Source organism: Spea bombifrons, chromosome 3 (assembly GCF_027358695.1).
Source record: "Spea bombifrons isolate aSpeBom1 chromosome 3, aSpeBom1.2.pri, whole genome shotgun sequence".
NCBI classification, from domain to species: domain Eukaryota; kingdom Metazoa; phylum Chordata; class Amphibia; order Anura; family Pelobatidae; genus Spea; species Spea bombifrons.
In genome coordinates, this window is record NC_071089.1 from 51,327,903 (window position 1) to 51,355,124 (window position 27,222).

A 27,222-nucleotide genomic window follows, 5' to 3' on the forward strand; every position below is an offset into this window, starting at 1 on the left:
TTCTAGTTAATTTTGCTTGACCTGAATACCTGACCACTCCTTAAAGCAAAGCCCTGCGATTGTGTGGATGAGGAATTTTATACATTGTTTGCGTTTCGGTTTTGTAATGTGTTGCTTAGCTCTTTAGTCGGGAAAAGGTTCAATTTACTGTAGACACTTTTGTCAGTGTTTATAGCACACAAAGTGAATATTGCCATGTTTGCACTTAGTCTACAAAATCCCCCAAAAAACTAAATAAAATAAAAAGTCTGTTGTACAATTAATTGGAGTAATGTACGCAAATAAAAATGTAGAATCAAATAAGCTTTCTAGACCTGCCAGGTCCCTTCTTCAGAAGAAATTGGTCAGTGTCTTCACTCCACAGTGGCTGGTGGTTTAGCATCATCTTTTTACTAAGGGTTAAGTGGAATTGAAGAATGTTCTCTTAGTTTTCTATTCATAACACAAACTACATTTAATCTTTAATACAAGCTATATTTTCTTTAATACAGAAAACATGCAAATACCCAGACCTTTACACTGGTTATGCCAGAAAAGATGGAGATGGTTGGACTGAATTTAAGTCTACTAGTGTAGCCCAGTCCTGAATAGCAACAGAAGGTCCTCCTAATTGACATGTGCATGTATGTCAAAACATGTAAAAATGCACACTTACACACAATGTATGTAGCTGCGAAGCTTATAAATCATATCTTCAAGCTAATAATTTTATAATTCATATATAATCTAATTAGTCACAGGCAGTTTAGCAACTGGAAATTCCCAATGAATATATATAAACAAGCTGGCTAGAAAAGCACTACTCATGACTTGGTAATGCTCTGTAAAACAAAACAATACAAGGAAATAAATGAACATTAAGATATTGATAACATTTTTTAATACATGGTATGCAACGTTGAATGCTTTATCCCTCCATCGTTTTAGTTCCATGCTGTTGTTAATAAGGCACAAAAAAAGATTTACCAGGGACCTAACGACATGCAAAAACTTTGTGACACTTGTATATGTCTCTACCCTTTATTAATGCCCCTTAAACCAGCTGCTTTATCTACTTATATGGCAGAAGCCCCTAGGTAAACTATTAAATTCATTCAGTTATACGAATTAAGTGCTCCAGACTACAATTGACACAATTTATTTTGTACTAGTGACACATAAAAGCATTGGAACATTGGAACTTCATATTCAAGCATTCCCTCTTTTGTAGGGACAGCCGTGCCTCTCCAGAAATCATTCATCAGAACTTTGCTGGCTTATTGTAATGCAGGAAGCCAGAGTTATCAGCGTGCAATCAGCTACAGCGGAGTCGAGATTGAGAAGAGGGGAAAAAAATGAATATTTCCCAATTTAAAAACATTCTATTCATAAAAATAGTGAAAAGAATGAAGAAAACATTTAAAAAATGAATTGTTATATTTTAATGCTAATAAACACAGCATTATGTGTATTAATAGTGTTTTAAAAGAAAGCCATGTATGGGTTAGCTTAACATAGGAAAGAAATCATGGCCGAACAAACGTATGGCACACACTGCACAAAAAAGGTTGGGTATTTAGAGCATGAAAAAACCCTTTTTTAATAACGTAGTCAACAATAATGAACATTTTTATGAATTAAAACAGAGATATGTTTTTCAAAACCTAATCTCAGTACTAGTACTAAAGGGACTTTGTGAGGGACTCATGTTCTGGTTAACTGGAAATCTCCATAGCCTCTAAAAGATTACCAAATTAACCGCAACTTCAAAGGGAAACAGGTGGCAACTTTAGCTGCCCTCAATCAGCATTGACCAAACACATACTGAGCCATCCGCATTATTAACCGAGGACGTATATAACAGCTAAAATTGCCAAAACATGCTTAAAAGTATACGTTTGGTCTTCCCGTCTGAAACTCTGACAATAAATTAAAGCTTTCCTCGAGATTAAAGAAAGTAGGTAAATAAGTAACATAATCTAAAAGAAGGGAAGGACTGCTAAGGACATATAATGAGGCAGCAAGCCAGAAGAACCTGTTTTGAAATGCTCCTAATGCAGCACAGTAAATATTTAACGGTAAACAGCTTCAGTGTTTTGTGTTGAAATGCACAGGAAGGCCATGGTGCTAACTTTTATTACTGGTTTAGTGTAAAGTGAGCTATTTAACTGCATCTTATGCAACTTCTTAAACTGTCAACAAATATTGCTTTTTTTAAGCTTTACTGTTATTGTGATGGAAATAAACAATTCTAAGTATACAGAAAAGACACAAACATCATGCTGTTTGTTTCTTTAAGTCTTGGTGTGAGCTACAGATTTACAAAGCATGCCAGACTTGGCAACGTAAATGTTACTTTTAAAGGGACGGGCAGCGATGAGATATTCGTATCAAAACTATCATTTTTGCGTCCATCAAGCTCAACCCTTTTCGTATTCCTTGTTGACCGCTGTTGATCCAAAAGAAGGCAAAAATCCCTTAGGTCAGAAATTTCGAATTGTGCTTTCAATGGGGAAAAAAATCCTTCTTGACTCCAAATGGCAATCAGATTTCTCCTTGGATCAACAGGCACTAAATAAATATTAAGCATATCTACTACAAAAAAAACGCTGGAATCAAAGTATGGAAAAATGATTCTTAACATTTTTGTTTTTAAATGCCTTAGATGACAATAAAATACTTCAAACTACCTGCTTTGAAACTCATTATGCTTTGGACATTTCCCTGGTTTTAACTCCTGCATTCTGCTTTGAAGTGGATCTGCCATGCTTTGTGGGGGGAAAACATATTTAAATCCCCATCAAGTCAAAATGCAACAAAGGATCACTTACAACAGTAATGAAAACAGCAAACAAAAACAGAAAAGTCAGGACTATGTTACCTAGGGTAAAGTAATGTGTTACTTTTGGCAAGTCCACTTTATTTCACACACTACTGTATGTATTTTAGGACTTTTTGTGAATGTGTAATTTTAAAATATAAAAATGTAACATGTTTTAAACTATTTTTTTTTAAATGATAAGAATTTACTCTTTAAATACTTTTTAGATATGCTCCAATATTGCAGCATATCTAAAATGTAATCTAGTACAACAAGGTGAGAGACTGGATGATTAAGTATTAAAGAATAGGTTAACTTGGGAAAAAATCTCCAAGCTGATTTCACATTTACTTTATATAGTAAGCGACAATCGACCTGCCTTGATCACTAAGATAACTAAGCAGTTACCCTAAGAGTAGATAGTCTTTCCAACGTTCGTAAAGCTGAGATCTTGGGGATCCTTAGATGACAGATAAGCCTCTTTTAGTCTAGCAAAGTGCTTTGGTCTTTACCATCTCTTAAAGGAGCAGTTCTTTTTCACAGTAAAGTTAGTGCCATATCAACTGTGCATGCACAGACAGGCATCATAACGCCTTTTCTTCTGGGACGAGCTCAGGGTTTGAGTCGTGCCAGGAGCAGTCCAGGCCAATGGCATGCTGGACGGACTAACAAACCAACAAGCGGGAATGGATGAGGCTAAGCAGGTCTGCAGAAAATGCCCCTTGAGTGGGATATTCAATTTTAATGAAACTATGCCAAAAATATGATATGACAGTCCATTTGACGAGCAAAGAAGTCACAGATGCCGTTACTAGATTAACAGTCGTGAGCAATGGAGTGATAGGGGTAAGCACAACTGTCACTATGTATTCTTTCCTTTGGTGATAGATCACTAGCATTTTTGTTCAGTAATTTGTTATTAGTAATATTGGAAACAAGTTTGTTTGCTTCACATCTTGCCAGAAATGTTTATGTCCCGCGTTTCTGGCCGGGCAAAACTGCATCAGTTTGGCTCCAGGGGTTTGAAATGAGAAGAAATCACAACAAAACTAGACATAGTAGTTACTAAGTAGAGGTTGTTTTGGCGCTTTCGCGCAAAAGCAGGATTCCTTGTCAAAACCTGTTTAACAAAGCTCCCAAGGTGCCTAGGTTTTAAAGGGACAACCTAGTGCCTTGCCCGCATAAATGTATAACAAAGTACTTTGCATGTACATAGTTGCAGTGTAATATGCTATCCACGATTCATGCTATTTTTGTGAAGCTAATGAAACTGATCACTGTCCGGCCGGCCGGCCAGCATTCAATCCAGCCGCTGAGCGGCTACGAGCACGATTAAAAGCGGCCCCCGTGCCGCCTCCTTGGATGCCTAATGAAGTTAAAGGGGCTGGCGTGCACGCACCGCCCAATGGCCGTGCCTCAGCACTTCTTCCCACGTCTTAAAAGAGGTGGGACGAAGAGCTGAGGCACGGCCATTGGGTGGCACAGTGCATGTAAGTCTGCCGCTTTAATTTTATGAATGCCGGCCTCCACCCGCTGCCCCCACCAGGGAGTCAGAAGCAGTGGTAAGTTGGGGGGGTGTTATATGGGGGGCATAAGGCTTTTCTGGAGGCAGAGTGCCCCATGATATGCCTTTTAACCCCTTTATGCCACTCTTCCTCCAGAAATGCCTTATACCCCCTATATGCCACTGTGCCTCCAGAAATGCCTTATACCCCCCCTATATGCCACTCTGTCCCATGATATGCCTTTTAACCCCCTATATGCCAGAATGTCTAATGTATTTATTAGGGCCTTTTAAATGACTTTTGCTTTCTGACATTTTAATACAAATAATGAGATAAAAAGAATGTTTTATAGGTATTTGTATGGCAAATAGCGTGACTTGGGTATGTATAAGGGGTGCGTGTGGGTATAAGAGCTCGACCACAAGATAAACTATATGGGGCTGGTCTCCAAATGTTTCCAGGGCTGCTTTTCATTCCCAGTCTGGCCCTGGCCAAATGTGTATGAGTCTCATTACACCCCATGTAAATCTTGTGTCAGCCAGTACCTTGCTTTCAGCCAAACACATCTGGCAGCACAGAATGATCCAAAATGTATTGAGAGGATTCTGATGATGTACAATGTACACAGCTATTGTATGCACTTAAGTGTATATATAAGGACTGGGGTGTACCTTTAAATCATGAATAACATCTGCAATGCCAAGTCTCCGAGGTGCCTCATTCAGAATAACATCTGAGCAAAAAGAAAGAAGGGCCTTGTTTCCCAAAAATCAGGCTAGCCCAGCATAGTTTTGCCCATATTTTTGTAAAATTTCAATAGTTCAATCCCACTCCACAAGCTGATTTTGTAAATTGGATGATTTTAATGGCACTGGCAAACTCTTTTTCAATGTAGCCTGGAACAAAAACTGGGGCATTACTGCATTCGAGGGCACAATATGTTTTATAGGCCATTCCCCTTGTACACAGTGTGAGTTGAAGAATATATACATGGAATAATAAGTATAGGTCCACAATACAGGGCTATGTTTATACAGGGAACACATAAGTTGCTTAAACATTAAAGTAAGTAAATCTAGGTTTAAGTCAGTATATTTTAGTCACATTTTGCTAAAATCCATGAAGTAAATGAGAATGGTTGAGAATAGACGATCTGCTGAGTTTTCGACCTGAAAAGCGGCGCAGTACAACAACTCAATTACTAAATAGTTAAATTAAAAAATGAATGCTGAATAAGGAAAGCCCTGGCTGTTTGCCAGAGTGTTTGCCAAGTGGGTGTGAGTGTGGTTATTCTGGCACAGCAGTCAGCATGATAGGCTTTACTGGTGCACTGTACATGACGTCAACCTTTGACCTCCCTTCCTTAGTATGGGAGTCACCCTGTTCTAACTCATTAAAAAGGCACCTAGCCCTTCCTGGCTTCCTAAGAAAGCAATGCCAACCTGCATAACTTCCTGCGTGACATCATTGCTCAATGTTAGGGGCATTTCTTTGTCCTTAGTTAACACACTGCTTGCTGGGAACAGTAATACTAATAACAAACCCCTGGTTTAATGTGCATGCTATAATAGCCTGGTATTATTGTATAAATGTGAAGACAATAGTTGTGATCTCCAAACAAGTTAAATTTTTCCAGAACCCGCTAGAACATAAACTGTGTCTAATGTTATGACGAGTGAACTACTTTGTATTGACAAGCAACACTGGAGAGGACTGGTTGACAACAGACAACAAACACAAAGTTCTGCAGTAATAACATACAGGAATATGTTTTACGGGACTACAAATAAGGGTTTCCACTTAAATTTGTATAGAGTAAGAATTGCTTTAAAATGTGTCGCCATTCCCCTGTCACCGAAAAGGGGCTAGGATGTAATAGAACAATGACATCGTCATCCTGAAAATAAATGCTCGATAGAATTTTATTTTCCCACTCTATTTTAACAAATATATCTACTTATGACAAAAAGGTAGTCTACACAAACTATGGAGTATAGTATATTCCGGGCCTTGCTATACTATATATTATACTTTATAATAGTTCCCCTTTGACTGATATTATCAAAGTTTTCCTCCTTTCACAATTTAATTTAAAGTTTACTAAAGTACTTTATAAGTATTACCTGCATTTACCTGTAAAAAATAAACAGAAACAATTAAGAATGCACCTGGGCATTAGAGTGATTGTTTTCAAAATATTTATTTGAAGGAAAGTTTGTATTTTAGGGCATGTGTGTGTGTGTAAAAGAAAGTAAGAGTGTGTCTGTAATGGCAAGCGTATGCTAGGATGTTTGTATGAAAGGGCAAGTGTGAATATGTGTGTTTGTATCTTGATATGTATCTGTTCTATTTTGAGCCTTTGTGAAGGGAGTAGAATAAGTCATTCAGACACATTTTAACCTAGGAGAACAATTAAAAATGTCAACCATGAACCATGCCTGTGCCTATCCCTGATCACGAATTTCTAGTCGCAGATTTTAGCTCAATGTACACAGCATTACGAAGGGTTAACTCCAGCAAGCTTCTCCAGCAATGTATTGTTAGGTGAAATTGCAACTTGTACGCAAGCTCTCATGCCAACTCCCTCTTTTACGGAGGGAGCAATGGACATTTGGCATATGCATTGTACGTGCTGTATTTGATTTGAATATTATGGCACCTACCAGAGTATTTGCACCTGTTTTGCAGACAGATTATTATTTACAGATCTAAATAGCCCCTCCTTTGCTGATATCTGATTCTCTTCCAAGGGACATGTTTGCTTTTCTGTCTGTTTACATTAGCTGAAAAAAGAATGCTTGTTTTCAAGCAATGTGTAATGCAATGCCTGCTCCCTACAATTACAGCCAATTAACATAAAACAGTTAGCTAAATATAGCAAGAAGGCATATAAAGCATGTCTTTAATGTTTTAATCATTTTTATTACGCGTATTAACTGCCCGATCTGCAGCCTAGCAAGCCTAGTAGCCGGGAGAGTAGGGAAAGAGGCAAATAAAAGTGGCGATCTTGCTGTATCCCTCTGTGAATTTGTAAAGAGGAGAACATGTCAAGAGGAGAACATGTCCATTTAAAGGTGGTACTCGGACTATCGTATGCGTTAAATGATTTATACGTTATCAGTCAAACTCTACTCAACACACAACATTAAGTACATAGGCCACAAAGTACCAACACCACCTCAAGATTGTAAGCTTGCGAGCAGGGCTCTCTCTCCACCTAATGTATCGATTTGTCTAAGTCTGTCAATTCTCGTCTTGTCATAGCCCTTGAATATATGTATTGTATGAAGCGCTGCGTAAACTGTTGGCGCTATATTAATAAAAGATAATAATAACTTGTGGACGGTTTGAGGGCTCAGAGCCTTCCGGTGTTGACGCTAATAAACCGCTTGGTATGTGAACCCTATACTACATCTGGGACCTGCTATTTATAAAGCATTTTGAAAAACACTCATTTTTATGTTAAATATCTGGTTTAATTTTTCATATCCCTGGTGGAGGTTGCTCCTTTCACTGTCTTTCCAGAAATAATATGGGAATTCATTTTTCATTCTATCATGTGCGCTGCCTCCTCAAATATGTCAGTGTTTTATGGAGGAGGGGAGGGGGGGTTAAAATGGAGGGAAAAGGAACAGTCTTCCCTCCTCCTGCCTTACCTGTGCTGCAGGGCCATCTGCCTTAGTGAAAGTGCAGGCAGATGTGAGGGTGGAATTCCTGTCCTTGACAAACAATAGGCCTAATGACAGGTGCAGCAAGCCTGCGGCAGATGACAGGCAGGTGCGCGTGCCGTTGCTTACTTACTATGGCCTTCCTCCACTCTGTCCCTCCATGTAAGCGCCACCTGCCACTTATGGACACAGGTCAACTACAAAGAAAGATATGCTGCAGGCCGCACCCTGCCCAGATAAACACTCCTGCTCAGAGCAAGGGCGGGTGACATTTAACAAGGCAAAAGGTTGCTTTTGTAACCGAATCTATAGGTGCAACTATTACCTATTTACACAAAATGCTATTTCCAACAGATAAAGGGAAATAACATGGTTTAAACGGCGGCTGCATGGAATCCTTGATATCATTTTCATTGCTCCTCTAGTTCATTTACACGCAGGCGGAGTTGTTAAATAGTTACATATTATTGGAAAGGAGCGAAACACCTGTCTCATTGGCATATGTAATGCTGTCCACGTAGACTAATATTTAATAATTGTGTAATATTTTATACCTGCGTGGAGATAACAACTATCTTGTGATAAACCGAAAAGAAAACGAAAAAAAAAGAAAAATGTATAATGTATTTTCCTAAAGAAATAAAAATAAACTTTAGTGACCTGGACCCTCAACATAATCTGCCTCTGTTAAATTTGTAATTTTTTGATCAAAGGGAGAGTTGGCACTTCACTATGAAGGGCCGGTCTTGGAGACTTTGGAGAACTCTCACTGATACAGGCCCAACTCAAACTCAAAACTATACAGGCCCAACCAAGCTCTCCCGGCTCACTGCAGCTTCATAATGAATGGTTGAGTTTTGTCTGTATAATTCATTGTACAGTGCTCCAGAATCTGTTGGTGCTCTATAAACAAAAGAGTATAATTTAGTCCATTGCACAAAAATATTAGAAGACAAAGTTGTTGCGCAGCAACCCTACAAGATTCATTTGAATGTCTTTGGCTTCATTTCCATAGAGTTGTCAACGGTAAAAGTCAGTAAAATATGGATTTGTACGTCTCACCTTTCCAAATGAGTCATTTATCTGTAACTTTTAAAAGGTGTACGCTGTTACGGTACATTCCCTCCACTTTCCGATGTCACCTGTTTAGTGGATGAAACTTTATCTGCATCATGCTTCTGTCATATCTGTGCCAAAAGGTGACAGAAATAGAACTTGCCTCCTTTTACGCTACCCATTCTTACAAAGGCAATCTAAATGGATCAGAGACTCAATGCAGAAACAAATCCAGAGAATGGGAAAGATGGCTGTTCCTGGTGGGACATGTGCATGTACATTTCTAATATACACGTACAGCCCGTTTATAACTGCACGATAAATATCTATGGGAAATGTAAAAAAGCCGCTTTTAGTAGCACATTTAGGACTGGATGGAGGAATTCCCAGTTTTGCTCTTTAAATAGTCTGCTCTTTGTACATACTGACCTATGCAGTAAGAGGAAACCGCGCAAAGGGTCCCCAGCTAAGCAGTAAACTCCCAAAACTTCCTCCATTCACTTTGCCAAAACAGTACTGGGTTGTATGCCTTCAATATATAAAATACATTTCAATGATATTTAAGGCAAAAAATAAAATGTATTGTATTGTAAAAAAATCGACTCTTCGGAAAATCCATCATTGTTACTAAGGCTGCCCATGGAGAGTGGAAAATTGTCTAGCTGTAAATCGAATGCCAGAGAGCAACTGCTGGTGTGCCGCATTTTCACATGATAGGCTTATGGTCTGAAAATCACTGAAAATGAAGGAAATGGAAAATGGAGGGAGGTACAATACTCCACTCAAAACTCAGACCACGTCCGATGACCGGCGTTATGAGCTTCCTAGAAATAAACCAGATGAAATGAAACTCCCTTAACTGTTCGCTTTCTACTTCCCTGTTAACTGCTATATGTTATTTGTACATTATTATTAGTTTATTTACCTACGACTCACACAGTACTTCTTACAGTACATACATTCAAAAAGGTATGAGAAAACTAGAACCGACCGAACAAAACAAACTGTTACATTAGGCTCATCAAGATATAACTTCTGCACTGTTGAATTACCATAGTGACTCACTTAACCTATAAAATGTAAAGCCTTTGGCAGAACAAGGTAGAACCAACCTGTGCAAAATATGAACTGAGAATTGCCAGCAGATACTGTACTTATGCATATCTTCCTTTCGTTGTTATATATGTATGTTTGATTATGGTTTATATTTGATTGTAAAATCTTGTTGATACAAGCTTCCCTTAAAAGGAGATCCATAAAAATTGGATCCTTTACCAATTATGATTGTTTATATATATGTTTATATAACAAATACTGATGTAGTATTTGATGTCAGCAGTTAAATCAATATGCCCTGTCGGCATAATATAAAATTAAAACAAAGAAGGACAAAAATAAGCTATGATAGATTATTTTTTTCCATTTTGGATTTATACATTTATACAAGTGATTCTGATCAATCAATAGAAAGCTCCTTCTGATTGGACCAGTTCTCTAGTTCATATAAGAGCGCTTAGCAAACTTTCCACCAGAATCACTTTATACATGTGTGATGCTGCAAACCCCAGGGAGATAATTTGTTTGGTATTTGGGCGCAGGTTCTATACCAGTCATACATATGGGTGCCTGGGGTGGAGTAATTGTAGCACAGGGTGCGCCAATGCTCCATTACCCCTTCCAATGTAAAATCCATGCTGGCTCTCACAAGAGGCTAGATGTCGGCAGGATCCAGACCTGGATTCCTATGGGGACTGCATCAGGCACAGGTTAAAACCCCCTGTAGCCTGGCGATCCGGGAGACTGTTGTGGGAAGGAGTTCCTCTGTGCTCCCACGGCAAGGAGAGGCCCTGAAGCAGACTATCCCTGAGCCAAGTGAGGCAATACCTGCTTGGACCTTTGTGTGCTGTCTGACAGAGGTTTTCCAGAACTTGGCTTGGCTGGGTCTGGCTGGGTGATCTAGTTAGTGGGTGTTTAGGCTGGTCAGCCTGGGCCAGCGTAATATAGTTAGAGAGGGCTCCAATTGTTTCTTTTATAATTTTATTTTGGAGTGTTACATTTGAGCAGTTGAAAATAAAGCATTGTTTGCTACAAGTCGGTGTTCCTGAGCCTTATTGCCCTAGAGGGCTGGGCTGAAGATCTCTAACTGTGACATTTATGGCCCTCATGCTACAGGGGTTTTCACAATAACCCCATTGTTCTTTCAAGTCCCTTAACCACAACAAAGATCCCTTTGAAATTGTTACAAAATGCATCCTGATGCATAATTGCCAATGTAATTTATAACATTGCTGGGGTGAGCTATAATGCTTCACCTCACTGCAGTCAGAATGTAATGATTAAAACACACTATGATTTACACATTGTTTTTTGCAAAACAGGTAATACATAGATAAGCCGAATCTTACTACCTGCAAGTCATACAAAGCATGTAGTTACACCTGCAACGTATCTCTCACGCTACAAAAATGCTCCACAGCGGGGGCATGCTGATGTGAGAAAAACAGCTAACCCTGGGGAATTTGTCCTGTGAAAACTGATTTCTTTAAAGTCCCTTTTACAATTGAACTATGCATTATACGGGGCCAACTCAGAGGAACAAGAGATGGCCTTATATACGTTTAAATCACAACTCTTGAATAAACCCTTCTACATTTATACCCTTTCAAACCATTTGGTTTAGCACCAGTACCACAACAGTATGATGGTCTACAGGGGAAGCAGGAAGATATGTACTTCCCTTATCCCCTTCATGACAAAGGCTGTACATATACAGGCATCATGAATAAGACTCACTATCTTACCTCCCCTTTGCCATCCAAAGAGTTTTTAATGGAATATATCAATTATAACTTCACAACATAATGCCCTTGGTACGAAAGTTTGCTTACAGAGCAGAAAAACTCATTGGGGGAATAGAAGTGGAAGCAGATAGTGGTGGTTTTTTCCAGACCGTCTTTCCCCATACTAAAGCAATTATACTTTAGATACCTATATTCCAGTGCACTATTTGTAAACAAAATTATAAAAATAGAGGTTCCACGTGCTGTTTACCACAGGAGGTTATATGTGTATAATAAAGTGTCCTGGAATATAGTTGCCTACAGTATAACTTATCACTTATACTTATAACGTATAAGTATCGGGGAGTTCCAAAACATTACCATTATACATTGGGATGATAAAATGTAAACATCAAAATAACAGCATTATGTGATCCACAATGAGTTAACAGTCTGGGTTTTTATTCTGTCTCCATTTCAGCGCAGGAAAAGGATTTCCCACGGAAATCCACTTTCTAAAGCAAATTCAATACATTAGATGGTGCAAAAAAAATGTTTTTCAGTATATTCAGCAAACACTTCTGACCTTTATATTTTATTTTTGATCAATGCTATAGGAACATAAAGTGTGTGTCTAAAATATGTTACTTTTACACTATACAAAAAGACTAATATGATATTACTCAAATGACAGCAGTATCAGGATCATGAATGGTAAAATAAGAGCAGCTAAAACTTTAAAAGGAAAAGGGTGGGGTGAAACATTTCATAAAACAATTGTTCCGATTTTGAAATCGACATACTGCAAGTACACTGGTTAATGAAAGACTTGAGGAACCCCATGAGATACTTTCTTATAATTTGATTTATTGCAGCATGCTTTACACCACATACGAAATATATATATAAAAAGCTATAAATAAAAATAAATACAATAATAATATAATTCAAGATACCACAACTCCATAGAATAAGTGTATATTAGGACTAATTATATTGCCATATATTAGCAGGTTGCAATATATTTATTAAAAGTAAAGTAGAATGTATTTCTGTGCAAAGAGTCCTTCTAAAAATGCATATTGTCATGCTTATATATTGATTTCTGTCTTCAGAGCAGATTCTACCTGTAATACAACCGTATTGTCCATCAAGGAAGTCAAATATTTATACAGTATATGGTAACTAGATTATTCCTCTGAAAACATCAACGTGCACTACCTCGTAGATTTTTTTGTAAGTTGACCATTATAGATGCACAAAGCAATATCAGAGATGCATGTATTTTTATAGGTGGGGAAAGAGTATTCTGTGACAATGAATAGAAATGTAGAGGGCCCCTTCTTTTTTCACATTAACATACATTGGCCGGACGGTAACTAAACCACTACTTTAGTATTAACCTCCAAACACAATTCACTGGATTGTAATCAAGGTCAGCACCTCATATCTCTACCCAAGATACACCATATAGCCAAAAGTTATTAGACACATGAACATAACACTTGTATGAACTTATTTGATGGTTCATTCCAAAACTATAGGCATTAAAATATCGAGCTGATGGAAACCCATTTCATATAGCTTCTAACACACGGTGCATTTGATGACGTTGCTTCCATAGTGCATCAGCACTCATCATAGATACTTCCACTTCATAACAATAGCACTCACGGTGGACCAGGGCAGACATTTCACAAACTGACTTGGTAAAGGTGGCATCCTATGACAGTACCACATTTAAAGTCACTGAGCTCTTAACTATGATCCACTCTACTGATAATATCTGTCCATTGAGAAGGCATAGAAGCTATGTGCTTTTTTATACACGTTATCAATGGGCGTGGCTAAAACACCTAAACCAAATCATTAGAAGGGGTGCCAACTTTTGGTCATATAGCCACTACTGCCTTCCCTCCTATACATCACCCATCCATAAGGCACTTCAGGTGTCCCATTGCAGATTGCTTGAGATTCCTTGATTCCCAATTATGTTTTTCAGTAGGAATTAGTACATTCAGTTTTTGTTGGTATGGATCTTTATAACGTCATGGGTATACCTTATAGAAAAGCACGACATACCTATACAGTACACAACCATTGTCTGCATCAACAACATTATTTGAAAGCTCTAAGCACCAAGCCTATCTTGGTGTGTGTGTTTGGGTGTCGGTGTGGAAGAGCCAGTCATGGTGTGTGCGTTTGGGTGTCAGTGGGAATAAGTATGGCAGTAAATACAGATCTACTATACAAATATGTATTTAGATATTATGTTACTAGGAAGAATACTTTGGTTTTTTTTACACTTGAAACGTCCCTTATTTTTAAGCGCGTCTTGGAGAGCATTTACAAATCGCAACAGTAGCTATTAGTAAGCCAGTGTGGGCTCAAGCTACAACACAAAGCCAAGCGGTCTTAAACTCCAAATCTGCTTTGTTGTTTTGGTCCTTCACATGGATGTGCACAAGGAGTTTTGGGATGAAAGGTATATTACCACAAAAAGGACTGTGAAAACATCCCTAATGTGTAACATCCATCTTGCACTGTTTACAACTAACCTATTCATAAATATATATGTTCTCCGATCATTCAAAAGTCTAAACAATAAAGAAATGCATAACTTAACAACAAAGTGTGAGAAAAGTTAACTGCTTTTATTCAGAGATTTTTCCATACATTTCAAATGAACTGTAATAAAATAACATGGATGACTAGATTCAATGTATAGAAAGTGTAAATTTTTGTTTTTTCCCCCTTGGCTTTGTTGTTTTAACTACCATGCATAAGCAAAAATGGGCCCACCAATGACAAAACTCCTCAGGAGTAAATGAGAATAGATACTTGAGCTGACTTGGTTTCAGTTTGCACTCCACCACTGTTGACAAGCCAGGTCTAGCCAGGAGTTGATCTCAAGCTCACGTTGGCTTGCCAAGCTATATCAGCAGGCTTCTCCTACTGCTTCAGTGGGTTCCTGGATTTTGTCCAACATCTATGAGGAAATATCTGCCCTGTATCTATAGATCTAACATGCTACACCTCTTTTTATACCTTTTCCATATTGAGAAAACAAGATTTTCGACTAAGCTGGAAAAGTGGAAACTTTGAATAATTTGAGAGAACATTGGCTAATTAGGAATTTTTACAATGGAGTGCTGAGAGCTACAATATGTGTACCAAGGCTGTTATGTGCAAGGAAATGCTTTATCTCTTGTGAAATCCAGACTGCCTTCCTCTGTGACCTTTCTCACACTAAGGGATTCTTTTTAAATGACCTTGGTATCACAGAGAAGGAACACATTTTCTACTTAACAGCTCAATCATATTTAAAGCTATATGGGTGTATGGGAACAAAAAAGCATCTTAGCGTTAACTGTGTGGTGTTAGGCCTATCCATAAGCCTTATGCATGGACAAAGGAGAGAAAGTGGTATTTTCACCATCCTTTAAGCTCTATGCCTTAAACCAGTGTCGCTCGACTGTTATGTTTTAGGGTAATATTGCTTATTATTATTCATTTATTTATATAGCGCCAACTTACAGTCCTGTCTCAAAAAATAATTATCGCGCAATCACAGACATTTACAAAGATGTTTAATTTAACAACTCCTTAGCGGCGTTAATTGGGTGCAGAATTCAGTTCTTCGTCTCTGAGGTGTCATTATTCCATGTCTTTCTCGATTTATCTAGTCTGGCAATGTATGTGTTACTACTCAGAACAAATAAAGTTAAATACCTATTATATTTAAATATATTTGTATACATTAATAACATTTTGTAGAAATCAAGCATACCCACTTATTTTGCACCAACAAATGTATTAAATGTGTGAAGAGAGAAAGAATAGTCACCTACACATCAGGACAGGGGATGTCCCATGGAAACCACAGTGGTGTATGCAGACATGTAGGTCAGAACTGACAAACATCTGGTTTTAGCTTTTTTTCGTCCCTATAAACTTTCTTTATCAGCAGACCTGGAGGCTGCCATTGTTGTCACTCTTGTGATATTTTAGGCGACTTTCCCTGCACTGTCATCACAGTGGGTTAATTCTTCATGGTTCTGATAAGAGGTCTGTTTGTTTATCTAGTTGTTTGGGCTAAGATAACATAGCTAGAGTACATACAATTGACCAATATGCAGCTGCCTGAAAACATATAATGCAACAGCTAGAACTTTAAATTAACTTATACAAAACATAAAACCTATATTTATGCAATTGGGTTTGTCAGCTTTGGATATATTTGATATAAATATACTGACATAGCCAGCTGATGACAAAACCTGCTTACTTCCCTTAATTTAAACACATCTCATTCAAATTAGTCGTAAAGATGCAGAGCTTGACAACAGTAAGTTAAGGTCACTGCTCATTGTATACACATAAAGATGGATTTCTAAGACCTGTCATATTTTATGGGAAAAGCGTATTTTCTTACATGAAGGCTGCTAGCTCAAAATGTTAATCATAATGCTGGGTCTTCTGTGCATACACAATTACTCATTGCACTTTGTTGGATCGCACTATATGCTTACCCTTTGAAATGAACTTCTACTAGCAAAGAATCAAAATATCACAAGAAACTACGAAGGTGAACATGTAGCAAAATAGTTATTAACATGACACAAAATAGTTATTCACACTGTACCTGCAAGCACTTTAGTTCCCCTGCAGATTTTCCTGGAAGGCACACAGCTTGGGACAGAAATGCATCCACATCCTCTAAACTAAGACTTTCCACCTGATAAGAGAAGAAGGTTTAAAACAAAAGGCCATGGGCAATGTGAAAATAGCAGTTCTGTGTTTTGTTTGCAAATGTGTCTCCAGACAGACAACGTGCATAGCAAATTAAGTACATAGCTCTGGGGAGAAACTCCTAAAGGCATCATCACATGGAAGTCCAGATCCAAAAACCTATACACAACTTTACACTTTAGCTGGAGGCCATCCCTTACCTCCCTCCACCTATCCACACCCATTCCTTTCAAAAGCTTTAAGAGACCTGGACAGATTTAGCATATAGAAAGGCGTCACTCGCTTCTCCTGTGGATTAGTATAATGACCCACTTGGGCATGATGGGTCGTTTGTTTACATTACTGTTATTACTGAACTAATGTTACAGTCAGCCAGACAGGCAGCTAGAGATTGGATGCGTGGTGACAAAAAAAGTTCAGATTTTGGTAATCAAACAGAAAGAATTGTAGAGACATTTTTAAGAATGTGTGTGTTATCTCTACACTACTGTTTCATTATAATTATTACTGTGTCACAGGTTGATTAACGCATAATATTCTGACCACCCTAATGAGGGAGGTCTTTTCACTATACAAACTGGGCCCTTAAAAGCAAACTTATCCTAATGCAGAGTAGTAAAATAGTCACGTATGCTTCACGTAATTTTCCTAATTGGTGTAGCCTTCCTAACTGGAGGGATATTAATGCTATATCAATTAAAAGCATTACCTATGCGGTCATTTAATGAATAATCAGGTTGCTATTTGGTCTAGGGGTTGTTTTACACTACAGGAACAGTTCACTAAATTAGCTTGAAGTTTTTAAACAAATTTACAGTCCACTTCCGGAAACACTATGTGTCAAGACCGCTACTTATTCCCCGCTGCTTGACGCTTCTGTCATCTGTGCGGCCTACAGCCTTGCACGCGTGTGAATAGTCAGTACTCTTGTTCCAGAAATGAATAAGCTTGATGGAGGTTGGGCTGAAACTACCACAGGGGTCTTTCTCAAGGTGCTCATTTGTTCTTTAGAGTTTCTGGCTGCAAGGGTCTGTCTATACGTTACCTGATTTCCAGCTGTCTGCTAATTTACCTACTGCTACTGGTTCCAGAATTCCTGTGGTCTGCCAGTGTCTACTCACCTGCTACCAGAATTCCCTCTGTCTGCTAATTCATCTACTGCTGCCAGTTCCCGTATTCCTGCGGTCAACTGTAATCTACTCTCCTGTTATCTGCATGGCCTCCTACTGCTACCAATTCAAGAATTCCTGCCGGTAGCAAGCATCTGTTCTTCCACTACCAAAGTGCCTACTGTTCGTTGTCCAGCTCCTGAGATCCTGTGGTCTGCGAATGTCTGGTTATCTCCCAGTACCATTGTTCCGGCGCACTGCTCCTGGATTCCTGTATCCGCCTGTTTGCCCGCTCCTTGCTCAGCTTACTACTAGTTGTGCACCTCAGTCATCTAGATAGTGGGCAGTGCAAGGCATAGGCCTTTCTGTAGCTAGGCCTAACACTATGACTTGGTCATTTCAGCCACCGACCAAATGATGACATCTATGTGAAGCGTATAAGGGTGAAAATATACCTTCTGCTACTACCTTATATCAGCGCTACGGAATTTGATGGCGCTATATGAAACAATAAATAATAATAATAATAAAATAATATCCCATTCTTGCTGTTTTTGCTTGCTAGCAGATGATTTCTAATTTTATTATTAAAAATAAATTATGAAATTGGACTGTGCATAAACCTATATTATTTTTTATTGTAACGCTAATGTGAACAGATATTATTAAAAAAACAAGTGACAGGGTAAATATTTGATATTTACATGAAAATGTAAACTAAAAGATGAGTATTTTCTAGTTTATCATAATCTATTAACCCCTTAATGACAAAGCCTGTACATGTACAGGCTCAAATGCGTTGTTTTCAATAGGTTTAGGGACCGACCATTGTCCTTAAGGAGTTAAACTGTACCAAAACATAGTAATTAATAACATAATATACAACAGAAGAATAATAGTAAATGCAAACAATATATGTACATACATACATACATACATACATATATATATATACACACATATATAGAAGTAGCTAAATCTTAATTTTTACTGCTCTATTTGCCACATCAAACTAATATTCCACATTCACTCAAAAGGACAAAATATTAATACGTAAAGATTTGCTTTGATGGGTACAATAAAAATTGACTCATGTGTGGCCATGATTGATAATGTATACATGCAAACTATACCTGTAGTGCAAGGTATATGAGCAGGCAGCAAGTGGCAGCGAGTGGAGGTTCCAAGACACTAAGTTCCTCTACGTAATGATCTGCATCAAAGCAAGCCATGCATGTATGGAAACGGAGTCTTTGGATATCAGGACCTGTACCTAGCAATAGGCTTCTCACACCTGGTGTTCCACCTACAAAGAAATACATATTATATATCCCGGGGAGAAAATATTACATATCCTGGCTTTTATTCTATTGCATAGCTTGTTAGTGTTTCTAAGCTAAACATTACTTGGGTTAATATCACAAAGAAGTGGAAAGAAGTCTAACATGGCAAGCATAAACAGGACTATGCATAGGACACGTGGTCATGCATTTAGACTGGAAGAAAGGAGATTTAGACTAAAGCAGAGGAAAGGGTTTTTTACAGTAAGGACAATAAGGATGTGGAATTCTCTGCCTGCAGAGGTAGTTTTATCAGAGTCTGTACAGACGTTTAAACTGCAACTGGATGGATACCTGGAAAAACATAATATTCGGGGATATAATCTTTAATTATGGGGAAACAGCTTATTGATCCAAGGAGAAATCTGACTGCCATTTTGGGGTCAAGAAGGAATTTTTTTCCCTGGTTAGTGCAAAATTGGAAAGAGCGAAGCCGGGGTTTTTTGCCTTCTTTTGGATCAAACAGCAATAAATTAACAGATATAGGAAAGGCTGAACTTGATGGACGCATGTCTTTTTTCAGCCTATGTAACTATGTAACTATGGCAACTATTTAAAAACAACTATTGCTAGTGGTTGTAGGAAGGATAAAAATAGTATACAAATATATTTTTTAGTTATTTGGTTATTACTACTTAGCTTGTGTCATAGTTTATATAAAAGAGCAGAACCCATATAACAATGAGTATTTACATTATATTTATTTATGTAGCGCCAGCAGATTCCTTAGCGCTTTACAATCGGTAGGATAAATTTAAAATCACAAACAATAACAAACTGGTACAAAACGGGATACAGAATACAGGACCCTGCTCTAGCGAGCGTACAATCTAGTTGATTGAGGGAGAAGTAAAACGATAGGAGAGGACTGCTTGGATGAGTCGGCATGAGCTGTCGAGGATCGAAGGTTGTTCAGATGGCTTAGGCAGGATGTTGGCTGTTACAGGAAAAGTTTGTATGCTTCTTGCAAGAAGAATGGATTTTTTTAAAATTTGCATATGACGGAGAAAAACATGCCAGAATGGGGAAGGGAATTCCATATATATATATATATATATATATATAAACAAAATGCATTGTTTTCAATGGATTTTGGGACCGCCCATTGTCCTTAAGGGGTTAATTATGAAGAAAGATATGTGGAACCTATCTAAAATCCTACCTTATGCTTATCGGCAATAGCAATTTTAATGGTCTTCAATGTCTTATAGAAAGTAAAGCCTATGGACAGTTGACCAGCTTCTTTCTAAAGGTGAAAGAGTTGAAGGAGCGAGTGACAGTAGGATATACAAACATTCTATAACATTAGCACGGCCTTTATTCAAATACCTTTTTCACAATAGAACACCACACCAGTTGACAAACTGACCCTTGCATTCGAGACAGGTTAAACACAGGTGTTTATTTATTGTAAGACTAGAATACCTGATGTCAAATAGTTTCATTCATAGAGCAGGCTTGGCTCTATGTCTGCAGATGGATAACAGTGAACTTGTGCAAGGCTCGTGCCTCTAAGGAATGCAAAGTAGAATTCACAAGGCAAAGGGCTTTGTACTACTCAGTAGACTAAAACATATCACTCAGGAAAAGAAATGGGAGATCAAGAGGGAGACTGACCGCTCTGTCAGTGGATGTCAAGTCCGTATAAAGGGAGATTAATTCTCGGCCCTGTGATGCTAGTTATTTCCTGTCCTGACAAACAGAGATATTTACCTCACATGAGGTGTATGAGGAAGAAAAAGTTAGCATAGCTGTTTACAAATTGGCCCTTAAAATGTGTCTGGTGACATGAGCAAGTTTCAACATGGTCAACAGTACAAAGTTTGCTCCACATTCTAGTGAATTTAAAAGACGAAAGGAAAAAGAGATCTTTTTTTGTTTTGTTCCTCTACATAAAAAAACAGTATTTTAGACTGCACATCGTTTATGGTATGTAATTTAAGCATAGTACCTTGTAAAAAACGGGCTTTCCAAGTACCCAATTGGATACAGTCTAGAGCAAAACCACTGAGCAATAATAAACAGCAGTCAAACAATCCAACAAACAAAAAGCGCTTGCTGTAATCCAATGGCTACTCATAATTTATGGTTTAATGGCATTTGGAGCTGAAAGGCTAGGTAGAACTTGGGTGTACTAGAAGTAGTGCATTCCCGTGCTTTCCCAGAGAGGTGCTTTTAACTCAAAGCTTTTATTATTATTATAAAATTTGTATTATTCACTTTTCCCAAATCCTACATTTTCCAGTTCCAGCTCCAATGCTGAATTTATTTTAAAAACAGGCATTATTTGAAATCTAACTTTGCTGTATATAATGGGGAAAGGCATCTTCATGGCTTTTTAAGGATCAGCGTAATTATTCTTCACAATTTAGTTATAGGTGCATCTTTAAGTAGCTGATTGTTGTTCATTGGTTAAGGCAACCTTTGTAAGGATGAACAAGAGGAAGTGAGGGAACTTCCAGAATATGAATTTGTTTAGATACGCTGTACGTGCTTCTCTAAGGCACAGATCTTATCTTCCAACTAAACTAATACACTGATTGCCAAACAAGCTGATAAAACCTGATAAGTTCTACTTCATAACATTTACTCCACATGCTACAGCACTTTTGTTTATGAAGCAATTATCACTCATAAGAAATAAAATCCCCTTAAAAAGGAGATTTTCGTGTTTTAATCAATAATACACATTTAATAGCATAGGTAATATAGTACACAAAACAAAGCAAGAATTCAGCGCATCGTCAGCAAATGCCATTTAAAAAACATCCATCTGAGGCATAAATACTGGGGATTCCGTCACACTATATTGCCATGATATGTTCTGCCAAACACATCTCCTTGCACAGGATATATTTACCACCTGTCAGCTCCAGCACTGGCAAACAGTGCAGGAGGGGTCTAATGAGACCCCTAAGGAGCATTCACATTGACTTTAATGGGAGCACTTTCTTGCCACTGACTGGCTGCTTTGAGCACTATACACATACACACTGACACTACAGTATATACACACTGCTGCTTATTTTCTGCAAACATGAATCAAACACTCCATGCTTTCCTGTGGGGCATGGTGAGGAGAGCGCTGTGCACTACTTGACCCCACTGGAAGCCTCATCACGGCACCCACTAAACCACGCCCTCACAGGAAAACATAGGGTGCCAGATTCACAAAGGCGGCCCAGCAAAATCCTAGGTGCCAGGAAGCGGTTTCTAGTCACCATGGTGACAGGGCTGTTGAGCCCTGTGCTACAGGCCTAGTATAATTAAACATTTACTGCCACAAGCCAACATATGCTCTCCCTCTGAATTTAAAGAAAATAATTCTGAAGTAGCAATTGTATAACAGCCTTACCAGGTGTTGACAGTGGAACAGCCTGTACTAAAGTTGGCCGATCCAGTGGGTTTCCAGGATAGACATACCATTCCTTGACTACAGGACATGTTTCCTGAGAACCTAGATATCAAAGAATTCCAGTGTATTAGTGTAGTATTTAAAGTAGGTATATGTTCAAAAATGAGAAAATATTTTGGATTCAGTATATGCAAAATAATACAATATAATAGCGATCCAGCAACTGCAGATGTTGGCGTGGTGCTGGATGTGGGATCCCTAGCCTCTCCAGAGCCTCCCAGAACTTGTGGAGGCTCCAGAAAGACAGTGATTACTTGCATTGTATGATCCCAACAACTGGAGCTGAGATACCTGGACATTCAGCAGAGGACACAGATGCACCAGTAGAGTCAACAGAGACACAGCTAGGCTATCGTGCTCGACATCCTGCGCATTTACAACACTCTCACCTCTTGTTCGTTCTGGTCATATAACCAAAATAGATTATTACAAAAAGGCAGACTTACCATTGCCAGTGCCAAGCAGGACTGCATAAATATGCTGACGGGCACGTCTATAGACAAGAGCTTGTCCAGGGATCTCAGAGTCGGTATCATCTTCCAATGTGTTACTGCATTCAGTCTCTCCAAGGCACAAAACGTTGCATATCATGGTGTTATCCCCCTTATAGTGATGATCTAGAACAATCTGCCGAGAATAACACTATTGGTTCATTTGTAGATTGACTTAGACAAAGTGATATACCGTATATGTCTTTATAAGAATATAACATATAAAATTAAGCTACAAACCCAAACACTGAAAAAGGATTTAGCCGTCTAAGACATACATCACACTTTTCTACTCTTTACGAACACGGGTCAAGCAGATGCAATGCACTCGAGCCTACGTTGGCTCACCCAGCTATAGCTTTCAAAGATACAATTACAAGCATTTATATACCAAGTGTACCAGTCCAATTAGATGCACCCATACCGAAATACATACTGGGAATCATATAAAAGCCCATCAAAAACTCCTATGTGAGAGGAAAGTATTGGGTATTCAACTGTACCGTATGGTGAAATATTGCATAGCCCACTACTCATGCAAAATATCCCAACTGTGCAAGTCAGAACTAATCCTAATCGCTAAAAGGGTGAGTTGGTAGGATAGCTGTGATTAAAACTCATACATGTGAAGGGCTAAACTGGTCCTATGTAATGGAAGCAGACTTTGGAGAAATATCAATAATTTAACTATACATTATATAGGGCCAACAAAGCTCTTCCTGCAACAGAAGCTCAGTGAGGTTGGACTTTTATAATGGATAGTAAAGTCAATGAGTTGGAACTACAACTCTTGCAGATTCTTCTGGCCATGATCTCTTTAGTGAATAAACCCAAAAGAATCTCCAGCAATCTGTAACCCTCTCTGAACACCATTAATAGGGCTCATGTGTGTTAAGTGGGTTGCTAGCCAGGAAGATTGGTCAGAATTTCAAAATAGAAACTAAAAAAAGAAAAACAGTCACTGTAGCAGCTTTCACCAACATGAATTCACTTTACCAGTAGTATCAATAATACATGAAATGTGAGTTAAATTATAAACCCCACTAATACACATGCAGAATGGTACCTCAATCAGGCTGGCCTCCCAAGACATAAGGAAAGTCATTGTTATAATCTGTATGGACCAAATTGTAGACCGAAAGGGGGAATTGGAGCTGACAATAGAAAATAAGTTTGCACATAAAACACACCAGTAAAAGAACAGTGAGAGTTGTCATGGATATAATGCTGTTTTTAGTGTGTTCTTTCTAGATTCCTAGCAACAAAAAACATAACTATTATATTAAGTACAATTAGCGTAATCCAAGAAACACTGTACCCTTTTGCAACACATGGAAGTATACCTGAACAACGTCTTTGTCTGGGCACACAGGAGTTTCTGGAACTTTGGTGTCATCAGGACACTGGGACTTTGAAGATAGCCATGGTGATGTTTGCTGTGGTAATATGTATGATTTCACCCCCTTTTGTAGTAACTGGAGGTCAGACCTGTTAGGAAAATACTTCTCTACCTCACTGAGATAGTGTGGTGACATTTGTATATGTGCAATAAAAGCAGCCACAGCTTGAATAACCTGGGTTCTCCTGTTATGCCGAGTACCTTTTGACCGATATAATGTTAAGCAATTTTTTTGAAAGTCTTCCACCATGTGCATTGGTACTGTGTCATTACCAAGTAGACAAGCAAGGAGAGGCAAGTCAGAAATACAGAGGCCAAGACTATCACAGAGGCCCTCTCTTGAGTACATTAGAGTGACTAGGTTGTGAAGTTGAAGCTTGTTGATAGAGAAATAAGGAACAGTATTAAAGATGAGATAGTCACTGTCCTCTCCTAGGATTCCAAGGCACTGGTGCTGTAGACCATATCTAGCCACTTCATAGTCACCTTCTACACGTGAACAAACGACTTCCTGGCCCAGAGCTTTCAATGCAAATCGTGTAAAAGTGGATATACCAGAAGGTATAAAGAACATATTTCTGTCAGGCTGCTTACCGCTACATTTAATGAAACTGAATATTTTTGATATTTCATGGTTGTCCCTCAGACGCCTCTGTGCCCATTCTGCTCTCTTCTTTTGCTCTACAACACCATCAAAGATGAACACAAGACGAATCCCAGCAGACTGAAAAGCTGTAATAAATTTCTGCAAACTACATAAGTATTCTTTCCACTGGCCTCCATGAACCCAAGCATTTGGTGTGTACCACGTCCTAAGGCAGCCCATAGCATCTACCACAATGGTTGGTGTACATCCAGGATACAATGACCTTTGTCTGTGGGCAAGTGTCTTTATGTTGATCATATTACAAACATTGGGGCTGTTTTGAGCAAAACTCTGTAGACCTTTAATGCCCATTTTTGCAAAATGTTGTAATGACAAATTTCAACCTGGGGTAAAAAAAAAAAAAAAAAAAAAAAAGTTCAGATATAGGTAACGCATTGATCTACACCGGGCGATAACTTGTGCCATTGCCAATCTGTAACCCTATGTTTTCCTATGTTCCCACCAGCCTCTCAGGACACTTGTTGTGACAGCTGACATGTGACATTATTTATTTCTAATATCCTTTAAGATCCGTAACATGTTAGGCAGAATGTTGGCCAAATATAATTAATGCATATCAATATATTTTTTATATAAAATAAACTATTAATTTATAAATAAAATTAGTATAGCTTTATCTTAAGGACAACAAAGCAGCGTGGCTAACATTGGCATTAATAGTATGATAATAGTAAACGTGTATAATTTGATATAGTTTTATAAATTGTCCTTTCCACTGACTCTTTATACACAGCAAAAGCTGTGTGAAATACCAGGGCACTAAGCACACCTTGACCGCCGTGATAACGTATATCTAATAATACAGGGGGCTTGTACAGTGAATGTGGCTCAGTCACGCTAATAAAACTACAAGCCCCATAATGCATTTGAAGATTATTAATTCCCTAAGCACGAACTTCCCGGTGAGTTGCGATGCTATTATATATACGGAAGTTAGAATGCAGGCGCGTTGATAGCTTTGTTTGGTGAGCACCCACCTCTGTTTTGATTCTGGAAGATTGCGCAACTCCGAACTTCCGCTTCCGGTAAATGCGGTCGGGGGATATCTACTTTAGAATTAGAACGCGTCTGCTTGGAAAGGCTTCGTGTTTATTGTGAATACTACAGTCGCTTGTTTCTGCCGTACGATTATTCGAGACGGACGCGTGACAACGCATTGTGGCACTCGAACTTTTAAAGCACTAGTGGGGATTTGTATTTAACTCTGTATATAGCTCTTACGTAAAAGCCCCTTATAGGTATTGTGTATGTGTATTTGTGTCTTGTGTATGTGGTAGAGGATGTTTTTTCCCATTTGCACTAGCTGTTTGTTCTACCAAAATATTGCTCACTTATGTCCCCTACACAATATATATACATTGTATATATACTGTATGTTTAGTTGATGCTTTGCTATCAATTAAATGCCCCCCTCCACAGCCACCAAATTTCTACCCATCCTCAGGTCCCAAGTCATCCATTCATAACATCCTTTCTTGGAGCAGTTTCTATTGGATGCTACTAGTATTGTGTTCCTCACTCCTCCTATACACACGCTAACAAACCGGATGCACACTAACATAACATACTAAAGCATCCACCAACTCCTGGACAGTCTGTGGTGCAACGTGGCGTTGGTGGATGGAGCGAAACATGATGTCCCAGATGTGCTCAATCGGATTCAGGTCTGGGGAACGGGCGGGCCAGTCCATAGCATCAATGCCTTCCTCTTGCAGGAACTGCTGACACTCTCCAGCCACATGAGGTCTAGCATTGTCTTGCATTAAGAGGAACCCAGGGCCAACCGCACCAGCATATGGTCTCACAAGGGGTCTGATGATCTCATCTCTGTACCTAATGACAGTCAGGCTACCTCTGGCAAGCACATGGAGGGCTATGTGGCCCCCCCAAAGAAATGCCACCCCACACCATTACTGACCCACCGCCAAACCGGTCATGCTGGAGGATGTTGCAGGCAGCAGAACGTCTGTCACATGTGCTCAGTGTGAACCTGCTTTCATCTGTGAAGAGCACGGCGCCAGTGGCGAATATGCCAATCCTGGTGATCTCTGGCAAATGCCAAACGTCCTGCACGGTGTTGGGCTGTAAGCACAACGCCCACCTGTGGACGTCGGCCCCTCATACCACCCTCATGGAGTCTGTTTCTGACCGTTTGAGTGGACACATGCACATTTGTGGCCTGCTGGAGGTCATTTTGCAGGGCTCTGGCAGTGCTCCTCCTGCTCCTCCTTGCACAAAGG

The 27,222-nt window shown here is 38.8% G+C and overlaps 1 protein-coding gene across 1 annotated transcript in view; it reads right to left on the bottom strand.

The window, feature by feature from the left end:
• Positions 1 to 26,005, bottom strand: part of FAM120B (family with sequence similarity 120B) — a 46,984-nt gene extending 20,979 nt beyond the window's left edge. Inside the window, exons 1-6 of the mRNA XM_053460239.1 lie at positions 25,960 to 26,005; positions 24,260 to 25,305; positions 22,872 to 23,052; positions 22,366 to 22,467; positions 18,804 to 18,976; positions 16,455 to 16,547 (exon numbers count right to left, since the gene is read on the bottom strand). Coding sequence (XP_053316214.1) covers positions 16,455 to 16,547; positions 18,804 to 18,976; positions 22,366 to 22,467; positions 22,872 to 23,052; positions 24,260 to 25,273 — 1,563 coding nt within the window. The 5' untranslated portion in view covers positions 25,274 to 25,305; positions 25,960 to 26,005. The remainder of the gene's footprint in view (positions 1 to 16,454; positions 16,548 to 18,803; positions 18,977 to 22,365; positions 22,468 to 22,871; positions 23,053 to 24,259; positions 25,306 to 25,959) is intronic.
• Positions 26,006 to 27,222: the final 1,217 nt, after the last annotated feature.